Source organism: Plectropomus leopardus, chromosome 11 (genome assembly GCF_026936395.1).
Source record: "Plectropomus leopardus strain MGB_pleo_1.0 chromosome 11, ASM2693639v1, whole genome shotgun sequence".
NCBI lineage: Eukaryota > Metazoa > Chordata > Actinopteri > Perciformes > Serranidae > Plectropomus > Plectropomus leopardus.
This window is the reverse complement of record NC_142186.1, coordinates 22,926,287-22,949,610: the sequence shown is the minus strand read 5'-3', so window position 1 is coordinate 22,949,610 and position 23,324 is coordinate 22,926,287. Positions and strand designations below refer to the sequence as shown.

General features: G+C 40.7%; 2 protein-coding genes across 6 annotated transcripts in view; both read right to left on the bottom strand.

Annotated features, from left to right (window-relative positions):
• Window positions 1-2,854: 2,854 nt before the first annotated feature.
• Window positions 2,855-10,058, bottom strand: rps19 (ribosomal protein S19). Its single transcript, XM_042490426.2, has 6 exons — window positions 9,978-10,058; window positions 9,116-9,186; window positions 8,788-8,888; window positions 6,363-6,546; window positions 5,621-5,675; window positions 2,855-2,910 (listed from the first exon to the last, which is right to left on the bottom strand). The coding sequence occupies exons 2-6, from the start codon at window positions 9,184-9,186 to the stop codon at window positions 2,881-2,883; spliced, it is 441 nt and encodes a 146-aa protein (XP_042346360.1). The 5' UTR covers window positions 9,978-10,058; the 3' UTR covers window positions 2,855-2,880.
• Window positions 10,059-21,112: 11,054 nt separating this feature from the next.
• Window positions 21,113-23,324, bottom strand: part of cadm4 (cell adhesion molecule 4) — a 191,817-nt gene continuing 189,605 nt past the window's right edge. For 3 of the 5 annotated variants that reach the window (XM_042490207.2, XM_042490208.2, XM_042490211.2), the window contains one exon: window positions 21,113-23,077. In XM_042490207.2, coding sequence (XP_042346141.2) covers window positions 22,968-23,077 — 110 coding nt within the window. In that variant the 3' untranslated portion in view covers window positions 21,113-22,967. Of the gene's footprint in view, window positions 23,078-23,214; window positions 23,294-23,324 lie in introns of all 5 variants that reach the window. The other 2 variants (XM_088084289.1, XM_088084290.1) reach the window with 1 other exon arrangement.

Sequence of the window (23,324 nt, the reverse complement as noted above, 5' to 3'; positions counted from 1 at the left end):
ACATGCCAGAGGGCATGAAGCTGTGGGTTGACAATGTGTATGTGTGTGTGTGTGTGTGTGTGTGTGTAGGAGCTCTCCTGATAGTGGTTCTATTTTAGAGAGACTTGTGCAGTGGAGACATTTCTTAGTTATCTGCTGTTTCCAGCCCCGAGGAGGTGAGAGGCAGGTCTGCATCCATTCTCAGTGTGATCAAGCTGAGCTGCCAAAGAATTGGGAGAGTGGGTAGGTGCAGCCACCTCCACACATACACACACACACACACACAAACACACGGCACAACAAACCACTTGGATGTGCATTTGTTTAAGTGGTAATTGTTCCACAGCAGTAATTGCTATAGTGAAGCCTGCAGATAATTACGCAGCACACAATGACAAATCAGTGCACAAACAAGTTGACTGACTGGAGCTGAAACCAAATTAACGCCATATATGGATGCACAAAGCACACAAAGGTGAGCAAGCACACACAAAGTCAAAACAGTAGCGCGTGAACAAACATGGCAGACCTCCTCTGGTGAATTCCACACATTGCTCTCTACCTCTCAAGGACATGTTTATCCTCTTCTTTTCCAAATTACAGGGTAGAAGAAAAAGAGGGATCATAAAGGGGAAAAAGGGGGAGGGAGAGAGGGATGGGCCAGGGGAGGGTGAGACGATGGGTTCAGGTGTTCTGAAACAGCTGGTATTCAAAATGAAAAAGCAAAGCGGACGTACGGAGGACAGGATGATGGAGATGAGTAAGAGACAGGGTGTATAATAAGACCAGAGTTTAATATTTCCTGAGAGACGTGCAGAATAATTGATGGAGACTATTGTGATTGACATGATAGATTAGACAGCCGTGTGCTCAGTTGGACGGAGCAGTGCAGCACACTGCATCACATGAGGTGTGTACTGTACACAAACACATACAGTGGATGACAGACTGCCTGGCACAGCAGGCTCATTGTCCAGGGATCTGCAACACAAAATATCTTGCAAACACAGGACCAAAGTATAAGCTTGCACACACACACACACACAGTGAGCACAGCAGGCTGCATACAACAGCTCAGCTCTGTCAGCAAACAATGCCTTCTGGTTATTGTTCTTCAAATCTGGACATGAATTGAGTCAACAATATAAAAGCAATCTGTATTATCTCAAAGGGGACACAGATATATGTGAACAGTGCACTGCACTTTCCCCCTGCTCTTCTCATTTGGTTGTGCTTGTAGTTTTGTTGCCTCAAGGCGAGTTGACAAAAAAAAGGAAAGAGCCAGCTCATGAAGCTCCGCTGGCCCAAATTGAAAATGAGAAAAAACAGATTGGATGTTTTACAGTCAATTGGCCCGACACATTACACTTCTCTGTGGAAGCTCCTGAAGCTGTTACAATAAACACAATCTGAGGAGTGTTGTGTGTTGCACATAATGTTGGAGTTTAACAAATTTGGAAAACACTGCCGATAGAAATGAACTCTTACAACTGTACGCACACATCTGCACCTCAAATTACACTGGAAAAATGTCGGGCTTTTTAACACACTGCATCTGTTTATAACAACAGACTTCCACTATTCCTCTGAAACAGACTGTAGCCATTAGACTAATAAGTGTTATTGCTTCTAGTGCATGATCAGGCTCCTCTAAGGCAATCACCCCAAAGTGCACATATAGCCTGATAGATATTCTATAGGCTTTGGCACCCTCTGCAGGATCTCAGAAGCACCGCCAAATTAAATCACTCAAGTGCTTCCACTGATTGAGCTCAGTGCAAAAAAATGTGCCAGTGCGACTCCTTAGAAAAGAGTGAGAAATTATATTTGCTTGACCAAGCTGGAACCCCATTATTTCAAAGCCATTGATTTTAAAAAGGGCTGTTTTTAAATCCACCTGTGAGGTCATTTACTATCTAGGCTTAATGGGACAAATTAGGCACACCTGAAGTGGCAGTAATGGCCAGCTTTAGATGAATGACACATCACCCGCGTACATTTATGAATACAGGGTTCATTTCTTGAGTTTTTCATAACATCCCAGTAATCTTATCAGTGACCATGTTAAAAAACTAACTGTACAGTATTTGTTCAATGTCATTAACATTGTCAAGTTTGTTTAGGCTGCTGTTAGCAGTTTGAGTCTCTAGGTGGCACTGTGGCCCCAAATGAAACAGCTAAATCATGACATCATTCCTTAGCAGCTATTGAACTGTCAACTGTGTTGATTATGGAAATGTAATCATCTGCCTTTATTAACTGAACAATTTTCCTTGGTTGTCATGGTATCGTGGATCAATCTGAACAAACTCCATCTGATACATGAACATAGCAGTAGAGGAAAAAAAAGATTAAAATGGGAGCTAAGTATTGTGACAGGAGACAGCGTTTGGCCACTGATGACAGGCTGCATTGGCTCCCTGATGGAGCAGCTCCCAGGAAGCCTTTTCAAACTGCTTAATGAAACTGCACCCTGTGGTGAGCTTTTGCTGGTTACAGGATATGAAGATCTGAGAAAAACCAGTGGCCATTTACTGCCCTTTCCACTAAATGACATTTAAACCAGGCGGCCAGAAACCAGCTAAGGATGATTTCATGCGGTATCTTGCCGCCCTCTTGCCAGCTGAATTTCAAGTGTTCACTTTAGCAGAAAATAACTGATCAGGTCAACTATCGCGCCCTTTAAAATCTCCCCTTGGCCAATAAATTTGGCTTAACTTCAACAACTCCCGTGAAATATGAGCACAAAGACCCATTCAAGCAATTTCTTTGTCAGACAAGGTGAGCAGAGTAATTCAAAATACTGAGCAGACCATTAACGCCCTCAGGTTCATCTTCATTGTTCACACAAGTTAAAAACAAAGAGCACACAGCATTTGACTTTCTCCAAAAAAAGATTTATTAAACAGTTTTCTTGTTTGCAGCTGCGACCTGTGAAAAACACAAGAAAACAACATGAGGTAAATTCATAAGTGTAAGAACAGTCAAGGTGTTGTAGTCTTTGAAAACTTGTCCTCAAATCGGCATCCAATTGCTGTGGGGAAAAAATAGCATTTTAATGGTTTCATTTTGCTGCCACTGTTGGCGCAAATGATCCCAACTATTAAAACTCATTTGTATCAATCACAATCAAATAAAACCTCCCATCTGTTTAATATTCTACTGGTTTACTGTTTACTTGAAAATTTCTCACCACATTAGGGCCTGCCGCAATATTGTGTTTGAACAGGAAATGTGCAACTTAAGGAGGTAAGATGCTATCAAAATGCAATTTCATGGGGACTTGAGTGAACACGGTTTGGAGGAGAAAGTGTGTTTCAGCTGATGCCAAAAACACTATGAATATTCTGACAGTACATGGAAGAAAGTGCGCTTGCAAGGGAAAATGCATCAATCTGTTAAAAAGCCATCAGAATCTACAACACACAAGGGGGGCTTCGTCAGGAGGAAGCGGAGCCGCACCAACATGCTTTGTGCCAGTTTTGTGCAGCAGGTAGGCGGGGCTGGGCCCAGGTCTGCTCATCTGCATACTGCTCATTAGCATGGGTAAACAAGGAGAAAACTGATGCCATACGGCAGACTCGCCAAGCGTGAAATTCCCTCCACATGTTTACCCCTTTTACCCTTGGATTATCACAACATTGCTGCCTCTCCTGATTTTTGACAAGGCCCAACTGCGATTTGTTTTTTAGTGAAGGCGAAACAAACAATGTCCGTAGTGTGCCACACAAGACACATAACTCACTTGGCTGCCAGAGGAACATTTGCCCAAGGACAAGTGCCTTTAAAAAGCCTCGCATGCTGAAGTGACTCTGGGGCCCTGTACTCCCGCAACAGACGAGGTGTCGCATCAGAGCAAAGGGATGGTATTTCTGTGATCACACACGCTTAAGGCACCACCCCGAGTGTGTCTGAACGTAACAGAAAATGCCACAGTGTGTCCCACGCAGCCAGTCACTGCAAAAAACAACCTTTGCCTGTCCAGCATGAGGCTGTGATGATATTCATTCAACAGCTCGGTAGCCTGATACCAGACAATTTAAATTCTAGCAGGTTAGAGCGGGCTGTGCCACACATACTAAAGCCGCTCAGCACAATGGTGACCATTTAAAGCAGTGGGAAGTCCACACCCCTTTGTGTTTTTTCATTTTTGAGACAGTAGGAAACGAGTGGAGTCACAGGTAAGAGGGGTCTGGTGGGATTCAATTCTCAGCCACCAAACTGTTTATGGCAGCCAGTGAAAAATGCACAACACAGATCCAGGCTACATTTAAGATATTTCCCTTACTGCAGATGTCATGACAGAACATTATCTAAGGTCACAATCACACCACACTGAGTTTAAGCTCTTAAATGTACTATTAAAGGCTTAAGTGTCGCTTAATATGTCATTTGACTTTTGAATCTTTACACTGGTTACAAAGTTGAACCAAATGCAACGAAATGTGTTAAAAGACGTGTGGCAAGTTGGTTGCAGAGAAGTAGTGAAGCACAATGAAAGTGTTAAACGGGGGACGGCAAATCTGTTTTCTTTTTAAAACAACTTTTTCGTACAATACAATTTTGTGTTAAGCTGTGGAGGATTTGAGGCAAGAAACAGATCAAGTGCATAACAGTATCAGTGCAGATGCCATGTCTGCTCATTAGTATTCGCACAGAGGATCAGTAAATGGACTTGTCCGTTTCAGAAACCACAACAGACTCACTACAAATGACACTGTCCTTGTGAAATCAACATCTTTTAAAAAATGTTTGTTACAACCAGTTTCTGCACCCCTCCCGTTGTGTTCTGTCAACCTTAATTACTTCAGTTTGTAAGGCTTGGCCCTCTGTATCACAGGCGATGAGTCCACAATGTTAAAATATAAGACATACAGGACACATTACTGTATGAGTAAATGCACATAACAGTAGGCAACATGCTCATGCAGTTCTGGGTACACTATTATAAAAGCATTTATCACTGTAGGGCTGTGGTGATATTCTTATCTCTCGATTTGATTCTATACTGATACTTGGGTGTTAATTCGATAAGAATGGCGATTTTTAAGTATTGTGATTCTACAAGTATTGCAATTCGATATTACAATTTACTGCAATTCTCTATTTTTTTAAACTAGACTATGAGGAAAAAGTTAAATTAATATACTTCGTAAGACTGTATATCATGGGGCATATTTTCAAAAACATCTGATGTCACTCTATGGGATTATAGAAGTATTATACACTGCATAGTAAAGTGGTATACTAACTAATTAATACTTAAGTCGTCTTCTTCTGAACACCTTTATTCCAGTAAAGCACTTTCTGACCTTGCTCTGTGAAAAGGTGCTACAATAAATTTTACTTTTTAATATTTAAAATGGGTTTAGTCTTATTCCATTGTAGAACTGCCCACAACAGACACTTTAGTAGTACACTGCATCAGCTGATCCACACAACAGCACATGGCACTACTGAACACAGATGACACAGCGAAGAACATGTAATAACCCAAGTAGTAAAACAACTCAGATAATTGAGAAAAGGCCTTTATGTATGGTTTTGCCTAGACTTTTTCTAAAATCCAAGTACTCAAATAATCAAGTTATTTTCATGTATGCATGCCAACACTATCAGTAAAGAAAGGTTAGTTTCTCACCTGGCCAGCAATTCTATCCAGATCTCTGGTTCCCTGGGAGGTCAGTCTGCGACCACTGAAAGAAAAGGAGAACAGCAAAAATTAAGAACAGGAAAGACAGGCAGCAGAATACATCAACCAACATTATTTAGTCAAAGCATACAGAAAATGCATACACCTATAACAACCACTTCTTCACACCACATTGACCACAGTGTCAGTCAGGAAAAGCCACACATCAATATTCCATCCATAAACACTGGTAAAAAAATTCTCTCAATATCAACCACAAAAGGGAGGCAATTCAAAATGGAATTTCATTTTCCTGCCCGCTTGAACCGAATAAAAACCAAGCCATCCAATTACTCCTCTCGTTACAGTGATTACATCTTTATTGCAGACTCTAAGCAAACACTCAAGCTCAAGTGTTTAAAGATTTTACTTATGCAGCATCACATTAACAGGTCGCTTTAACATCATGGTTCTTCAAAGATGAAAACAGCAGTAATTCAAGAGTGAGTGACCACGTGTGCAGAGAAAGGTGTCGACTACTCTTTGCAAACCTTAGCCCCAAAACACACATCACATAAATGCCAACTGAGTCGTGCAGTCAGTTTGACTCCACATGCAATTTTACAATTGTGTGCTTGTGAAGAGTTACTTGCCACTCAAACAGGCTATGTTTTAACAAACGAATGTATAAACATTTCTAATTTTAAATTTAAGATCTTATCTCATGGATATAATTAATAGAGGCACTCACCCATTGGGATCCTTCTCAATCATCTTGAGCAGCTCGAGGGCCTGCAGCACCTTACGAGCCACATTTTTGGATCCTACACTGTAATGGGCAGGGCACACGCCGTTCCTCTGGCGACTTCCATAGATCTTGGTCATGGAGCCAACACCAGCACCTCCACGGAGGTACAGGTGACGGACTGTGGATGCTGAGGGAGCAGAAGAGAGGAGGGTGTTATGTAGGGCTGGGTATTGCCAAGAAGCTCACAACTCAATTTCGATTCTTTGGGTCTCGATTCGATATTGATCCAGCCGCCTCGATATCAATTCAATTATGTGTGCTGATGTCAGAAATGCCAAGATAATTCATTCCAATACCTTCTGATATGTGTTCAATGAAGCATGCATTATATATATCGACTTAGAACAAACTGATACCAAAACTTATTGCACCATTACATTATTCTTTATTAAATAAAAATTAAAACTAAAATTAATTTGAAGTACAGAAAAGTGCACATTTTTGCCTGAGCCGAACTTAAAAAAAGTAACAAACATTTATGCAGGATTTGTCAACCTGCATTTGGGTGTGATCCACAGCTTTAGCGTTTAGCGTTGGCTAAAATGGTCACGTCGTATTATTGCAGTGTTTTAACACTGACTCACGAGGCTCATACACCACGCAACTACTATCGACTTTGTGTATCCAAACGTAGGCTTTTAATGTTGTCAACGCTGATTTTACCACACTGCTACCTCGCACCACTATCGCCATTATAATGAATAAACAACAGACATTGTTTCGGGGTCGAGCGGGGCTTCTGAACGTCAGTCACACTCCCGCGGCACTCACACTGCCCCCACAGGGGCGGGCATCATTACAACAGAAATAATAATAATCGATTTCAGGATTTTGTGAATCGATACTGAATTGCCAATTAACATATTGCAATGCATTGATGAATTGATTTTTTTTAACCAGCCCTAGTGTTATGATGCACTTTCAGTAACAATATGTTGCTTTGATGGTTGCCTCTCATAATGGTATGATAGAGCTGCTTGGATAAGTGGGCTTGTGGCCTCAGTAAGAATTAAAGACAGGAAAATTAATAAGTTATTGATTTTATGTTTCATGAGCAATGCACTGAAGCAAGAAATTAACAGAACAAATTAACTCCATAAAGTACTAACAGTTTATCTCAGGAGGATGTCAATGAGCAACTAAAGATGGCCCAAAATTTGCAAGAAATCAGTAAAAAATAAAATAAATAAATACTTTTAAGTTAGGAAAAACAAAAAGAAATAATTGAAAGAAATGGTGCTTAAAAATGTCAATATGTTCAGGGGTTTAAAGTTTGAATGCATGTGAAAGGTGTCTGAAAGCAGCACAAAAATGTTATGTCTATCCAGGTTTCAAGGGGTTACGCTATGGCATACGAAATGGTTTGAGTTTTAACCGTTTCACAAACAGAAGCCAAATGATGAACATAAGTCATATTTCTATAATCTTTCATAAGATGACATCTAAAGAAACCTAATACCAAAACACCTTGCTTGACTACATATCACCAGGGATAAGTGGTGTATTTGATTAAACCGTTAAATCGAGATATGTTCTTTATACAGGCTGTCAATCATTCCTGAGGTTGCAAAAGCATTCTATAAGCCACCATGAAGGCACATTCAGTTGGGTTTCAAATCAAAGCAGGCTTTGTGCTGACACTTACGGAGCCAGGTAAGCCCACACAGCATTCATGGCAGCCACAACTTCCATATGAAGTCTACAAACTTCCATATATCCTTTAGTGACGTCAAATGCAGCAAGAGTCCTTCAGGGACCGCAGCATCAGCCAACAACAGCAAGATGTTGAATTAGCTTGCTCTGCTGTATAAATACTGGTTGCAAACAACTTCAGATATTTACAGAACCTAAGCTTATCGATAAGCCCTAGCTGAGCCATGCGTGTATACTAGACTTTTACAGCCGATAGCCAATGCCATTTTAAATGATGACCAGCAACCTTTGAACAATGAATTTCAACTTCTCCCATCTGGAAAGGGGTTTAAGTCACAAGGAGTAAAATCAAGCTCTACAAAAACTGTTTTATTCCAGCTGCCATTACAAAGGTGAACAAGCTGTGAGGAAATTGCACACTGCAAATATAATTTGAGAGTCTGTGTTTATCATTTATTTATTCATAGTTTGTAGATTGTTTTACTTTAGGGTTGTTTTTTTTTCTAGTTCAGTATTTAAATTGGTATTTATTACATATTTAACACTTTGAGCACTTTAGCACTGGAAACTTTAATCATCTCGTCATGTTTCATCCTGTATGCTGTCTGCGGTGTCTGAAACTATTAATGAATGCCTTGTACTTTATATAGCTAACCAAATCTAAAGTAATCTGAACACTGATGGTCAGTGGAAATCAACATAAATGTGAACTTACCAGCTCTGATGTAGAACCAGTTCTCATCACTGGGGGCCAGCTCCTTGTGCTTACCCAGCTTGACAAGGTCTACCCAGTCAGGCACCTTCAGCTTTCCTGATCTGGGGACAGACAAGACATGCCATCATGTACTAAACCGTAGCACAATCCCATACCTATTCTACAGGTAGAATTCATTTCTGTGGTCCAACACTGCTTGTTAGCACTACCTACAACTAAACATTACATTGTGGTAAAGTGAGGATGGGTGCAAGCCCACCGAAAACTACATTGACTGTGTGATCGCTCGATTTATAGAAACAATGTGTGTAGAAAACAGAATACTCACTTCTTCAGGAAGGCTGCCAGGGCACGGACAAACTCCTGCTGGTTGACGTCTTTCACTGTGACACCTGGCATCTGATCGAGATTTAAAAATACATTTAAGTTACGTTAACCACCTCCTGACATACAGCAAAATAGACTGGAACTTGGTTACTGATATACAACTTTTTTTCTGCACAGAGGATGATGTTCACCGTGCGGCACAGAGGGACAACGTGACCTGACAGTACACGAAACATGCTGGATGCTGATCATCAGTTTCTTATGAGGGTATCACTGACCGGCTCTTCTCAATAACGGATGCGATAAACAATAATGACATAACAATATCACTATCCAAACGCCGAGCCTACAATTTGGGGCTAATACATGCGCGTGGGCTCTTGGTTACACGCGTCAAACCGGCATTAGCTTCCCTTATAGCCTGGATATTAGCGCTCGTTAGTATGCTAACGTTAGCGGATTCGTCTCAGAGATAAAGATTTTGCCTTGGACCCTCACCATTTACAAAAACACTACACTTCAAGATCACAATGCCCTTCAAAATATATCCGTCCAGGCAATATCCATATTAACTTTACATTTCAGCGATAAACAGAAAGTTAATTCGGCACCGCTAGCCACCAGCTAGCAGGCCTCAACGAGGTAGCATGGGGGCAGCCATTACATATAGCTCTATGCTATGAGCGCAAACATTCAAATAAATTCCATGCAAAAACCACTATACACGTCGAAAAACCTCTCTTAACGCTAAAACATTATTTTGTCTGTGCGTTATGTGCTCCCTGGTCACTTTTGGGGGGTAAACGCTACAAATTTGAGGCAGTTTTCAGTCATATAACCGAGGGAGAAATCTAGCGCTTTACCTTGCTTGTGGACAGCGAAGGGAAGAGGGTAGAACGGGGTTTCCAACTGATGTTAAAACGGGCAGATCTCGTTCCGTATCGCGAGACTGGAGCGTTGTTTTACCCACCGCTGCTTTTCATCATTCCATGCATTCTATGTCATTTCTTTAATAACTTCCCAATTTTACACAGAAAAACTTGGATAAGCACAGAGCAATTCGCTGATCTTCCATAGTCATTGAAACCCAACTTGTATTGAGTTATTACGCTAACCAGTTAAATCTAGATTTGTTAATATGCTTATACAAAACATCAGAGACAAAGAGGTTATTTTGAAACAAATTCTGGAGCCACAAGTATCATCTTTCACCCTTTGAAAACCTGGGTAAACAACAACCAAAAAAATACAAACAACAACAAAAAGGAGAAAACAGGGGAATGACCTGGAAAAATAATCTGCATAAAAATTATAATTATTCTGTAAAATAATTTTAAATGTATAATTATGATATCTAGATGTATAGTTCTTTGGAAATATTTCCTAGCTTTAACCCCCACCCCAACATTTGACTAAATCTACACATATTTTTGCAATTTGCAGGATATTTGTTGCCAAGTTGATCAAAGGTTGAAATACTTGTTAAAAAAGAGCAGCATATTGTCCATTCAGGTTTCAAAAGGTTGAACTGAGGGCACACAGAAAGGATACATGTAGCCTGTTGTAATAGTGTTAAATTAGGGACTGTGCATCATTTATGAGAGAGGAGGGGGAGGTGCAAAATTGTAAAGGCACTCCAAATAGTTCATTAAGGTCTGTGGAAGGAGTTGTGTTTTTTGATTTGGTGAAAAGCTCCCAAAACCACACCATTTATCATAGAAAGAAACAGTGAAATATGGATATTTATGGTGTTGGGAGGGTAATGTTTTTTTGACAGTCTCTCTGGGAAGCTAAAGGAAAAATATTTGTTACTCCAGGGAGTCATAATACACACAGACACACAGACACACACACGCACACACACACACACACACACACACACACACACACACACACACACACATATATGAACACAGAGTCACACTGAGCCACCCTCTACTCTGATAAATAAAGTATAGTTCTTCATTATGATTCTACTTATGTAATCTGTATCCTCCCTGCTCTCCTCAGGGTCTCGACTTCTACATTTGAGCATTGAGTTTGTTGAAGCTATATTCAAACTGCAGCAGGCAAAAGTGACTTTTCTCTAATCTCTGTTTTTGATTTGTATTGTGGGTATGTTTTTGTGAAATTGAACCTCCCTCAATTGGACTCAGCGTGCCCCTGCCTGGAGCTTTGCCCTTTTGGCAGACAGCAGGAGAATGATTTGTATAAACATATGATATGCTTGAATGATTTTTTGGAAATATAGACCCATTTTCGAGGCCATAACTGTTAGCCCCACAGTTCAATGAAGCTGATTTGCATTTAAAAACGAAAGTAAACTGTTTAAGCACACAAAACTCGGTTTTAAACCAATTTTCAGTGAAGAGGCTTCAGGCATTGTCTCTTAGATGTTAGTGGAGCTTTAATAGATTTTTCTATTTGCAGCAGAGTATTATGTATTATTGAATGATCCGTCTAAGATCACAGGAATATCATGGATAATGTAAAGTACACCCCTTAAGATATATTCTTTATCTTTTTAATTCTCGCTGTGTAGGTATCACAGCAATATACTACACACTGGTGTTGTCTGCTTATTCTGTTTCATGGAACAATGCCTTTAGATAAGACTGTGTAAAAACGTCTTCGCTCATCTTTATCATCTCGAGCTCATGCCCACTCCGTCAAAAAGCGAATTGTTTTTGGAGTGAAGAGATACTTCTTATTTTCCTTTGTCTAAGAAAACTGGAGGAATCAAAGAAAATCTGACTGAAATGTTTTTGCCATAAGAGCAAAAAAAAAACCTTATTTCTGTGTGTGTGTGTGTGTGTGTGTGTGCATGCTCATTCGTGCATGTGTGTGTGTGCCTTATTTACATATTTCCCTGGCTGGCAGTGGTTGTGTTGCCCTTTGCACATCTCAGATGGAAAGGGCAGCCGTGCTCCAACATTGACACAATTGATATGTTTGCAGAGACAGGAGAGAGAGATAGGAGGCAGGTGGATAAGCAGAGGTTTATGAATCAGGTTTATATAGGGCAGACAGTTTAGAGTGAGGGAGTGAGAGATAGTGATCCTGGAGGGAAATAAAAAGGCAGCCAAGTCATACAGTGGACAGATTATAGAACGCTGTATAAACTATTTGTGTCCTCGAAGGGCTTCGCAACAGGTAATGGCACCTTTTTTAATCCTAATTTACTCCTTAATATTATATTAACATCCAGACACCACTCGCTTTTGTCACCCTAAAAAGCTCTGACCATGCTAAAAGGTTGGGCCCTATAGCTTGCATGTTATTTCAAAGAGCATAATTGATTAATTAAGGCAATTAATTACACTGGGAGTGACCAGCCACAGATTTGAATGGAAAACTCACACAAGGTGGATTAAACTCCATTAATTACTTCAGTAAATCAATTTGGCTGAGGCCCTTCAAGTGGCGCGACAGGAGACAACTGTGTAAAGTGATTATGAAGTGGTGTAAAGAGGTTATTTCAGCCAGTCACAATTATTATGGAAAAGTGACGACTAACACCCAACGCTCTGGAAAAGGTCAAACTAATTACGTGGAATGGACAGGTGTCATATTGCTCTGGCAAATCTGCTATTTCAATATTCATCCACTCCGCTTTATGTGAGACTATTGTTTGAAAATGCGCTAAAATTAGCTGCCAATCATTTTTGAATGCATTTGCTTGAAATTGCTCACTTGGGAGAGAGCGTGCGCTTGTGTGATTGAGTGCAATCATTCACGTATTTACGCATAAACGTCCGGGCCTGTTTGTGTTGCAGAGCGTTTGAGTGTGCGAATGATGCATGTTGGGCCGGAGGGAGAAGAGAGGCAAAACAAAGAGCAGCGAAACAGGGGAGAAAAGAGAGTGTTAACAGTATGTTGCCACCCCACTTGGTGCTTGTTGCTGTGTTTGCATGGTGCTCACATCCTCAGTGGAGAAGTTCTGTCGAGTCTGGTCTGGCCTGACCTTTTCACTCTCCAGGCACGTCTACAGCTCTCCAATACCTATCAAAATATCTACTCTCCCCCTGCACATCTCTCTGCCACTAGCATGAACTTGCATCACTATCACCATCCTTCCACACCTGTCCTTTTTGCCTCTCTTGCTGACTGTTTGTTGTGACCTATACCCCTATGTTTGACCTCAAAACCTTTGTTACTCCGTCCTTATCTGTATTCCCTCTATTCTTTAACAATACTGACTGACATAGTGGGTAAATATTCCTTCTCTAAGTTTGACCACTGATAAAGCAAGTTAACGCCGCAGGGGCAGTCTTTGCTCAGACAGCCATGTGGGAACACAGGGCAGCAGTGGCAGCTGGGGTAGCTGGGGTGTGAGTGTATGAGGATGTATTTGCATGAGATCGAATTTTTTTTGTCTTTAATTTTTGCTCTTTCACATCATTATCAGTAATGACTTTTTGAACTGTACCCTTTGCCTTATCAGACTGTCTCTCTCTCTCTCTTTATCTCCCCCAGACATGGAATTCATGTGGCTGTATTTCCTGTGCCAGTGCATCCTATCTGTGTCTGTAATTGTGGTGAGTGTGAGGTTGTGCATGGCGGTCAGCAGCAGTGGTACAGTGGCAAATGCCCAGGAGGTAACCCAGGAGACCAGGCCCCAGCCTGGGAGTGTTTCGTGTTGTCTACGGCTGTGCCTGGGCTGGGTGGGGGCTATAGGAGGCGCAGTCGGGGTCCCTGTGAATGTGCTACTCAACCTGCGAACCCCGCAGTGTCTGTACACATGCATAACGTTAGTGTGTTGCCCCCTGCTCGTCAGACAGTTTACTATGTTCCTGTTAATGATGCTCACACTGGACGCCCATCTGCAGCATCGCTTAACAGACAGGTGAGTCCAGCCCTTTCGTGCAGGAAACTGTCTAAACAGATTACTACAGGGGAATTTAAGTCACTTGTAAAAGATCAAGAAAGTAGCACTCTTGGTCAATGTTATTGCTACACACTGAAATTGAAAATTGCACATATCAATGTATATATATACATATATACATTGATATGTGTGTGCATATATATATATAATATATATATATATATATATATATATATATATATATATATATATATATATATATATATATATATATGCACACATATATGCATGAATTATTTTGTAAGTGTTTTTACTCCTGTTAAGGCACATAGAAATTTTTCGAAGTACATTTTTTTAAGCATAACTTTTTCAAGGAGTTTTTCAAATGTCAACTGGGGTGCATTAAAGTGTTCAACTGAACAACTAAACCTATAAAAAAATGAAAATTTATTATGTGAAACCATAAAAATACATTTTAAATGCTGTTAAACTAGTGTGATAACATTTTTTAAGGGATATCAGTACTTTTCAATGCAATGCAAACACGTTAATCCTTTAAAACCTAAGCAAATTACCTTGATTTCTATTAAAAACATGGATATAAGGCACTAAGTAACTTACTGAGAAATGCCCCAAAAATTTACAAGAAATTAGTGAAAAGTACAAGGAAATTACTGAAAAATAAACACATCCCCCACAAGGAAATGAACTGGAAAAGAGTGTTTAAAAAGTAATAATTATTCTGTAGCAAATATACATAAAACTATGATAACCATAATTATAGTTTGGACATTTTCCTCTAGCTTTTTAAAAATGATTTTCTGCATCGTATAATTTATTTTTATTTGCAGGAGCTTTCTTGGAAAGTTGCTCATAGCCTTTTTTCCCCATGTTTCTGAAAGAATTCAAATTCGCTCAGGGTTCAAAGGTTTAAATTCTTGTGAAAGGCATCTGAACGCACCACAAAAAAAGAGATGTCGATTCAGGTTTCAAAGTGTTAAAACCTTGCTCTTTACTCCTCAGCCTCTCCCCTTTACTCCTCCCTCCTGTACCATAACAAACTTTCAGCTCCTTCCTCTTGATTCCTCAGCCCTCCCACACATCTCCACCGATTGTTTTTGTTACAGCAACTGTTACTCACATTCTAATAACATATATCAATTGATTAAAAGCCAAAAAACGTCACTGCAGATGAAGTATTTTCAAGAGTAGCAAAGTTGCAGAAACCGTGGAGGAAATTATGGATGAAATATAGCAAGTGATGCATGATGTCCAGTTTAGTGGACAGATGATTAATCGTGTTTCCTCCAAACATTAAATCAATACTTGGACATTTTAACAACTGTATTACTCATTAGATACTGCTTGATGTTACCAAAGTTTGTTTACCTGCAAGGGACTCCCATTATAGAAGGATTGTTAAGATATTCCTGAGCTGCACATTTCTTGCATTCTGTCTGCCATCTTGGTTTTGAGAGACTCACACACTTACAAACCTGGCCAACAGGTGGCAGTGTGTGGCATGATGCTTTAGGGTCCACATGTTCAACTACAGCATCAAAACCCATGTATATATGACTTTTAAAACAGCTGTTGACTGTGGTATCAATCCTTTTAGTAGATATAAATTAGTGTATGCTAAGGTGGAAGTGGTAGTTGTCATACATTAATATGACACAAATAAATACCAATTACATAAAATATGCAAGATATGTCGGAAATATAATTACATACAATGATTTGCTATTTTGTATGTGAGTGGGTGAGGGTGATTATGTAAGGTCAACAATCCCAAGCGCGCTTTCAGCGGTAAAGGAAGAAAATCAATAAAAGGGTAAAACAAACATGTCAACATTATATGGATTATTGTAACATCAAAATAGGCTATTCGTTCAGTGCTCATAAGGCTTCTTTATATCACATGCTGCTTATACTGCCATCTGATAGAAACGGGTGAGTAAATATCAACAGGCACTGAGGCTGTTGGATGTTTCATTGACAGTGACCCACAAATCCAGCCTTTCAGTGGAAGAGAGCCAGCATTATGTCCGTGTTTTTTTCTAAGGTCTTCAATTGCTTTTCACCTAACAGTTACTCGGCTGGTGTAAGTAAGATGGGATTTTTGTCGACAGCATTTGGAAGAAGCAGATCTTTTCCAAAAGTCAGAAATGAATTTTAAAATTAAAATGCCCTTTTCCCTGATAGGGGCACTGTGAGGCATTTTGTATTTTTAGTGTTATTGAGAGATGTAGAAACTGCTCATGTTCATTTCTTTCTTCAGTTGAGGGCATTTGAGTGCAGTTTGTGTAATTCAAATCCACATGTTTTTGAACGCCAGGTACTCCTTAATGATGACCCGTCAGCGAGCCCTGTGTGTTGTTCTCCTCTGCTGGGTCGGTTCTGTTCTATCCTCCTTTGGCCAGTTCATCGGCTCAGACATCCTCGACACTTGGAGAAGTGGTGGGACTGGCCCAGGCACAGCTGGCCTCGGACTGGATGGCAACTGGACAACCTCTTTGCCCATTCTTACTCCTTCACCGCCCCCAAAGTACAACCATGACCGCAAGGTCATTGGAAAGTATCTTCCATATGGAGGCTTCTTGTCAAAGTTTTATGTGGAAGACATGCATAACTTCACCTACGCTGAGATTCACAGCAGCCACTGGGGAGTGTGCGCGCCTGACACCATCCTCAGTCCGCAGTTTCTAATCTATGTCCACGGGATGACAGTGTTCATGCTCCCCTTGCTTTGCCTGCTGGCCATTTACCTTGACCTGCTGTGCATCAAGCCCAGGAAGACTCCTTTTAGTCATGCAGACCTCCCTAAACACGACTCTGGCAGGGTGCGTTCACTGGCTCTGTCCCTCTCCCTTTTAGCTCTGCTGTGCCTGCCGCTCCACATTATCCATGCACTCTCGCTTTTCACCCCAAAAACCAATCTTCCTGCCTGGGCTCATGCAGTTGCCACGTTCCTCTTCCAGCTGTACAGCCTTGTGCCCCAGATCCTCTTCACTCCTCCAAAGAAACGAGTAGGGAGAGAACGGGCATCCTTTCCACATTCCGTTGCCCACCTTCCACCTCCAGTTGCTCCGTCCAGAGGAAAGTCTGTCCGTATGGCTCTGTGCGAGGCAGTGCAGGCAGCTCCATGGTCTTCAGCCAAACACTCGCTTAAAGCCAAAGTGTGCCCAGAGGTCTGAATCTTGACAAAATGCAAGATCTTGTTTCCTGAGTACACATTTCGTCTTCAAGGCGTTAAATTAAAACAATGTCCCCTCCATGTTTTGTGTGCGTGAGAAAAAAAAAGGTTGGAAACAAACAGCTTGTGAACTACAGATGAAGAAACACAGCATATTCCTCCTGTTTGTTGTTGGCCTGTTAACTAATCAGCAACCTTGTGCACAGACGCTAGGAATAACTCGCAAATGAAAAGGCCAGTTAATTATCAGGTCCCATACCAAATGTCAGTGAGAAAATTAAGTCTCCAGATGAAGACTACTATCCTGATCACAGATGTCTGTTTTCTTTGACTGCTCTTCCCATGGGTCTTATTCTAAGCCTGTTCTAAGTCTCCGGTAAGCCAACCGCCAGTAATGTAGATCTATGAGTGACGGCATTTAATTAAACATTCAGTAATAACATGTGGTCCAGAGAGGACGCAGCGTCGTAGAAACAACACCATTAACCTGGTTATGACAGAATCTTCATGGCTGTTTTGATTAAACTTGTAAATACAATGTGATGCTCTCTCGTAATAAAAAGGGGCAGTGCTCAGTCTAATTGAACCGTGTTGTAAAAAAAGAGGAATCCATCTTTTTCTACATGAAACATGGACAAGACATTCAGCACAGTTTCTTTTTTCCTGTTTCTCATGATTGTAGAGGTCTTTCTCTCCCTCCCTCCTCCTTTTTTCCACCCTTCGTCTCAGGGTTTAGATTTGCTGTCAGTTGTTCATGTTCCAGCTTTTTCCAACAGATCTGCACCCTCATTTATTAATCTAACGTGAAAACCAGTGCAGATCAGAATGCTGAAATCATCTAAAGATATGGGTTCGCATGTGATTCATGCAACATCCGTATCTGGCCATTCACTGTGTAGGACTGATCAGATGTAGATAAATATAGCCTATGAAAATAAAGATCATTTCAATATCCCGACCCAATATGTTCTCGGTTTAGAGGCCTCGGCCCAAAAGTTTACAGCCAAGAAGAGAAACTTTTCTGAGCTAGAAATGAAAATACTGATGCCTCAGGTCCAGTTTAACCAACTGGTTCTGTTTGGCAGCCTGGAAAGTGGCATCAAAGAAAGTTGGAAAAACACAGTCTAGAAAGAAATCACTGCTGCGTTTAACAGGGTAACAGCGGACGATTTAAATCCAGGTTAGAATATTTAGTTTATACATCCATCATATGTACCGGCCTTTAGTCTGTACATATAACTAATTTTAGCCTATATATTATATAATATAGATATTGTTATAATATGCATATAAAGCCTATAATTGACTCATAAAATTAAGCGTGTGGCCGCTTCCATTAACAGGTGATGGAGGAAACATAGACGGACCACCTGTGTCGAAGTCAGAAAACATTAAAAATGTCATCGCCTACACTAGTGTATTTACGTCGATTATACACCTGCAGGATGTGTAACAGAGTAGAATATCTATTAGAAATGTGTAGCATTATAATTACACAAAATCTGAGTAAACAGTTATAAACTGACATGTTAAACCTCCAGGATCAATGTGTGAAATGTTTGACACTCAGTTGCCTTGTCCTGCCGAGATAAATATATATATATATGTATATATATATGTATATATATATATATATATATATATATATATATATATATATATATATATATATATATATATATACATATATATATATATATATTTTGACAGTGGATTTTGTTATTTACCTCTTTTATCTGAATAAATGGAGATCACCTTCAAAGATATCCTGTTGTGCGTCTCTTCATGTTTGTTTTTTTTTTTTTTGTTTTTTTTATGTTTGAGAGTCAGAATCAGAGCACAGGTGGTGTTCAGCCTTTGGTTAGACTGCAGTCAGTCCCACAGAGCCAGGCAACTGCGAGTTGGGAAAGAAAAAATATTTTTTTTTTAGGCCTTTACAAAATATAATGCTTTCTCATAGGCTATACATTTTTAAGTGATGAATCTCACACTGCAAATACTGCCAGTCAGATTATGGTCCAATAACAATTTGTTAAATCAGCCAGTTTTCCTCTGCTGCACTGCAAGTTCACAGTGCGTGAGCTGAGACCAGACATGAGATCAAACATAGCCTCCACTCCTGTCCACATTGGTAAAAATGACTGCCCAGTTTCATGTCGCATGTTTGTTTCACAAATTAGGGCCGCTGTGTCTATTTTTAATTGTTTTCACATTTAATTTCCCTGTTTTCTATCTCATTTTTAAGGACTCAAAAAATACACAGTACCGTATTGCCTCCATCACTACAAAAAAATAAATAAAGAAATAAAAATCCCCGACTGGAACACATTATTGATAGAGAAATCTAGTGAAGGGGAAAAAAAAAGGTTTTTCTCCAGCTTCCCTGGTGCCGCTGCCCATTCAATTGTTCTGTCTGCCTGAAAGCTCTCTGCTTCCTGATTATGCTCGGTCTCGACACACTCAGGCACCTCAATCAATGCCTCATGCTATGCTGCCACTCTGTACACACCTTCTTGCCTCGCTTGGGTCACGATGCCAAGACCGGCGAGCATAAGCTGCGTTCACCATCCTAGGGGTCAGCAGGGTTGGTTTTTACAGATGGATAGAACAGTGCCTAATCCGCCATGTCGCCTCCAGAAATATTGTGGAGTTTGTGTTTGGATGGATATCTACTGCATCTCGTAGAAATGAAATACGGCTGTCATAAATGGGTCATAAACGAGGGGAATTATCTGACGTGAACCCGTTCCAGGGTGTTAATCGGTAAAACTTGCATCAGGGAGCAGCCGCGTGAGTTATTCATAGACTCCTTGCTGTCATTACCGGACAGATTATGCTACATTCAGTGCATGTCATAAACTGAGGGAGGAACACAAGCGACTGTTATCTGGCTCGTCCCGCTCTCATTTTTGCCTATTGTCTATTGATTTGATAATCACTGCCTATGATCACAGTGGTGGTCTGATTATCATTAGGTCTAACAGCTGAATTGTAACATTGTTATGGCCAGATAATGGCTGGTTTCCCAGGATGCACCAGAGCACGCTGGAACACCGCATTAGCGACTATCCAACAATAAGTCCTGCGAATCTGATTGAAATCTTTCTTTGTTGAAGCAAAATAGTGCAAGAAAGTTTACTTTTCTGTCGAGTTTGTGCTTGTGAGGAGAAGCAGAAGTAACAGTACCAAACAGCCGACAAATGCAAACAGACAAGAGTGCTGTGACTCCCACAGGAGAACAACAGATGAAAGCTCTGTTTGAAGGACACACACTTCTGTTTGAAAGGGACAATATTCTCAGTTTTATTACCCATCGACCACGGCGGGTCTGATCCTTCCTACACTACCTTTGCGTCATCATAAACTGAAGATATGTTCGTTGTGGACTTGTGTGTGTGTGTGTGTATGTGTGTGCGTGTGTTTTAGAATTGTTTGTTGGCCAGAGTGTCAACTCCTGCTGGTAGCGCCTGGCAAGTCCATTACTTTGATTGCCGTTTGACAATCTGTCTTTATGACAGGCGACCATGGAGCCTTGCCATCGATGGAAGAGAAACACATCGATCTATCACCCAGCGACCTCCGGCGGCTTTCAAATCTAGCCCTGCGCACAGATGGACATGTTGAGTGCTTCTCGACAGAATCGGGTATTGATTGTGTGAAAGTTAATGGCAGAGTCATATTTTTCTGTGTGCATCTGACTCAACCCTCCTGTCGCCCTTTCTTCCCCTCCGCTATCTGTTCTTATGATTCATCAGCGGCGCCACAGAACCTCCTGTTTTATTTATTCTATTTATTCTGAATGAGCTGCCAGTTACAACCAGCTCTGTCTCCTTCATTTTTGTCTCACCACCTATAACTCCACTATTCCCCGTTGATCTAATCATATGCTCATGTTCCCTTTTCGCAGGATTTCAAAAACAGCACCTGCTAATTACACAGTAAAGACACCAGAAAAAACAATCTGCTCCCAGAGGTTATTTTTGAATTCTTTTTTATTTTGTCGTGCTTTGTATCTTTCCCCTATAAAGAAATAGTTAGCTATATATCAACAATGACACATGGACTCTAAAATAAACAGGAGTGAAAGACAGGAGAAGAGACGACTAGGCACAGGAGACGAAGAGAGAGCGAGAGCAAGAGAGAGAAAAAGGCTGCGAAAGAGAGGAAAGGTAAGAGTGAAAAAAGACAGCAATTTCTCTACAGTAGAACCAAAAACAAACCATGGGAAGTGTACATTTCTTTAACATTTACAATTATAATAATAACAACGGCAATAATAATAACATTAACAACAATCATAATTATCCAAATAATAATTATAATTAATAAAAAAATCAATAAGACCTCTGGTTTCTCATAAAGACAAATGATTTTTTTTATTCTTTTATTTATTTTTCTTTAAAGATCACTGGACAGTGTTTTGTTCGGCTTTGCACCTCTATAGGCTAATATTCTGTTAGTATAGTTGCTTCATAATGCGTTTCAATAGTAAACTGTTTTTTTTTCTTAAAAGTTTCATTTAATTTATGTTGCTGTTCTTTTTTTATACAAATAAGGAATTCAGAGATATGTATACTTGTTCTGTCAACATGTTTACTGTACGTATGGATGTGTGCATGTATCTGCATATGTGTGGTAGCATTCAGAAAAAAAAAGCCATTTATTATTTTCTCATTCAGTCACTCCCCTTGCCCTTCTTATTAAGACTTTTAAACCTTTTTATCCTCTTAATGACATTCTAAAATAATTAAGCTTTTCTTTAATGCCTTAGCAAGTCATATTCCTTTCTTCTTTGTCGGGAACGCAGCCCAACACTAATCCTTTCATTATTAGGAGCCAACAAAGGAGGAGCGATAGAGGGGGGACAGACAGCGAGAAAGAGAGATAGAAGGGAGAGGGGAGAGGATGGTAACAGGTGAATGGAGAGGAAGGAGGAGATGGAGAGTTAATTAACAGAAAAGAGAACCACCTTTCTCTCACTGTTGCAGCAAGAGGAGAAAAAAAAAGATGGTTTCTTTTCACAAATTATTGGCAGGCCACCCAACAAGGATAGCAAAACAGGACAGATATCTTAAAGTCTGTATACTTCCCTGGACTCTGGGCTGAAACACTCCAGTGTTGTTAGGGAATTATATATGAGCTGTAGAATTAAATGCTTTGGCAATTTAAAAAAAAATTCAATTTTCTTATAGCGCTCAATATAGCTCCTGGTCAACTCACCCCTCTGCCTACGCTCCTTAACGCCCCCCTCACGCCGTCCCTCCCTTCTTCCTCACGCGCTACTCCCACTGTCTTCGTCAGTTAAATATCGAGCTTTGTGAAATAGACGGTTTTCTCCAGGCGTGGAATTATAGCAGTCATCTGCCTCTAATTCCCCTTCCACTTTGGCGGTTGCACGGGCAGGGTGCCTGTTTTCTTTGTGCTCCCCACTTCCCTCTCAATCAAAATAATTATGGCATCATTCCGTTATTGTCTACATTCACCTCGTCCCCCCTCCCCTGCTCTCTCCAGTTTTTCCGACTTACAGTATATGGCACAGTCGTTAATGGCTGGTGGGTCTATAGGCTCTCTTTTTCTCCGTCTGTCTCCTTGTGTGTGTGTGGAGGATATGGAGTGGAATGGAGCGGGATGGATTGGCTGTGTGCAGTATCTGTATACAGTCGTTTTCAGAAGGCTGCCTGTTATGGCGCTTTGTGTAGAAGTGTGTGTGTGTGTGTGTGTGTGTGTGTGTGTGTGTGTGTGTATAGTGTATATAAGGTGGGACAAAGGGAGAGGAAGGGATAGGGAGGGGATGAGGTCAGAAGAGAAGGGGATAGGGGAGGAAAGGGGCTACAGTAGGTATTCCTTCTTGCCCTGGCTGGCGTCGTTCCCATTGAGGAAAGCCTCCTGCACCTCGCCATGTTCATCCAACCCACTGGCCTCATGGGTAAGATAGGAACCTGAGAGAAGAGACAGAGAGAGACAGAGACGGAGGGGGAGATTGGAGGGGGAAGGTTAGGTGGCGAAGCGTCATGATCATTGCAGCGTCATGCAGCATTATCAAACCAATCAGTGCAAATATTACTGAGTTCTGTACCTGTGACTGATTAATTCATTAGTTAACTGATTGTTAGGTCAATACCAAGCAAGAATAGGCTCTCGTGTACGGTAGGAGCCTACCGGCGGAAATTAAAGGTTTGGGATGGA

Bases quoted from the DNA above. Each gene is read 5' to 3' on its own strand.
- rps19 (XM_042490426.2), bottom strand. From the start codon at position 9,186: ATGCCAGGTGTCACAGTGAAAGACGTCAACCAGCAGGAGTTTGTCCGT. The intron at 6,547-8,787 runs GTAAGTTCACAT...CTGCTCCCTCAG, and splicing joins CTGGTTCTACATCAGAGCTG to CATCCACAGTCCGTCACCTG. The intron at 2,911-5,620 runs GTGAGAAACTAA...TGTTTTTCACAG, and splicing joins TGGATAGAATTGCTGGCCAG to GTCGCAGCTGCAAACAAGAA.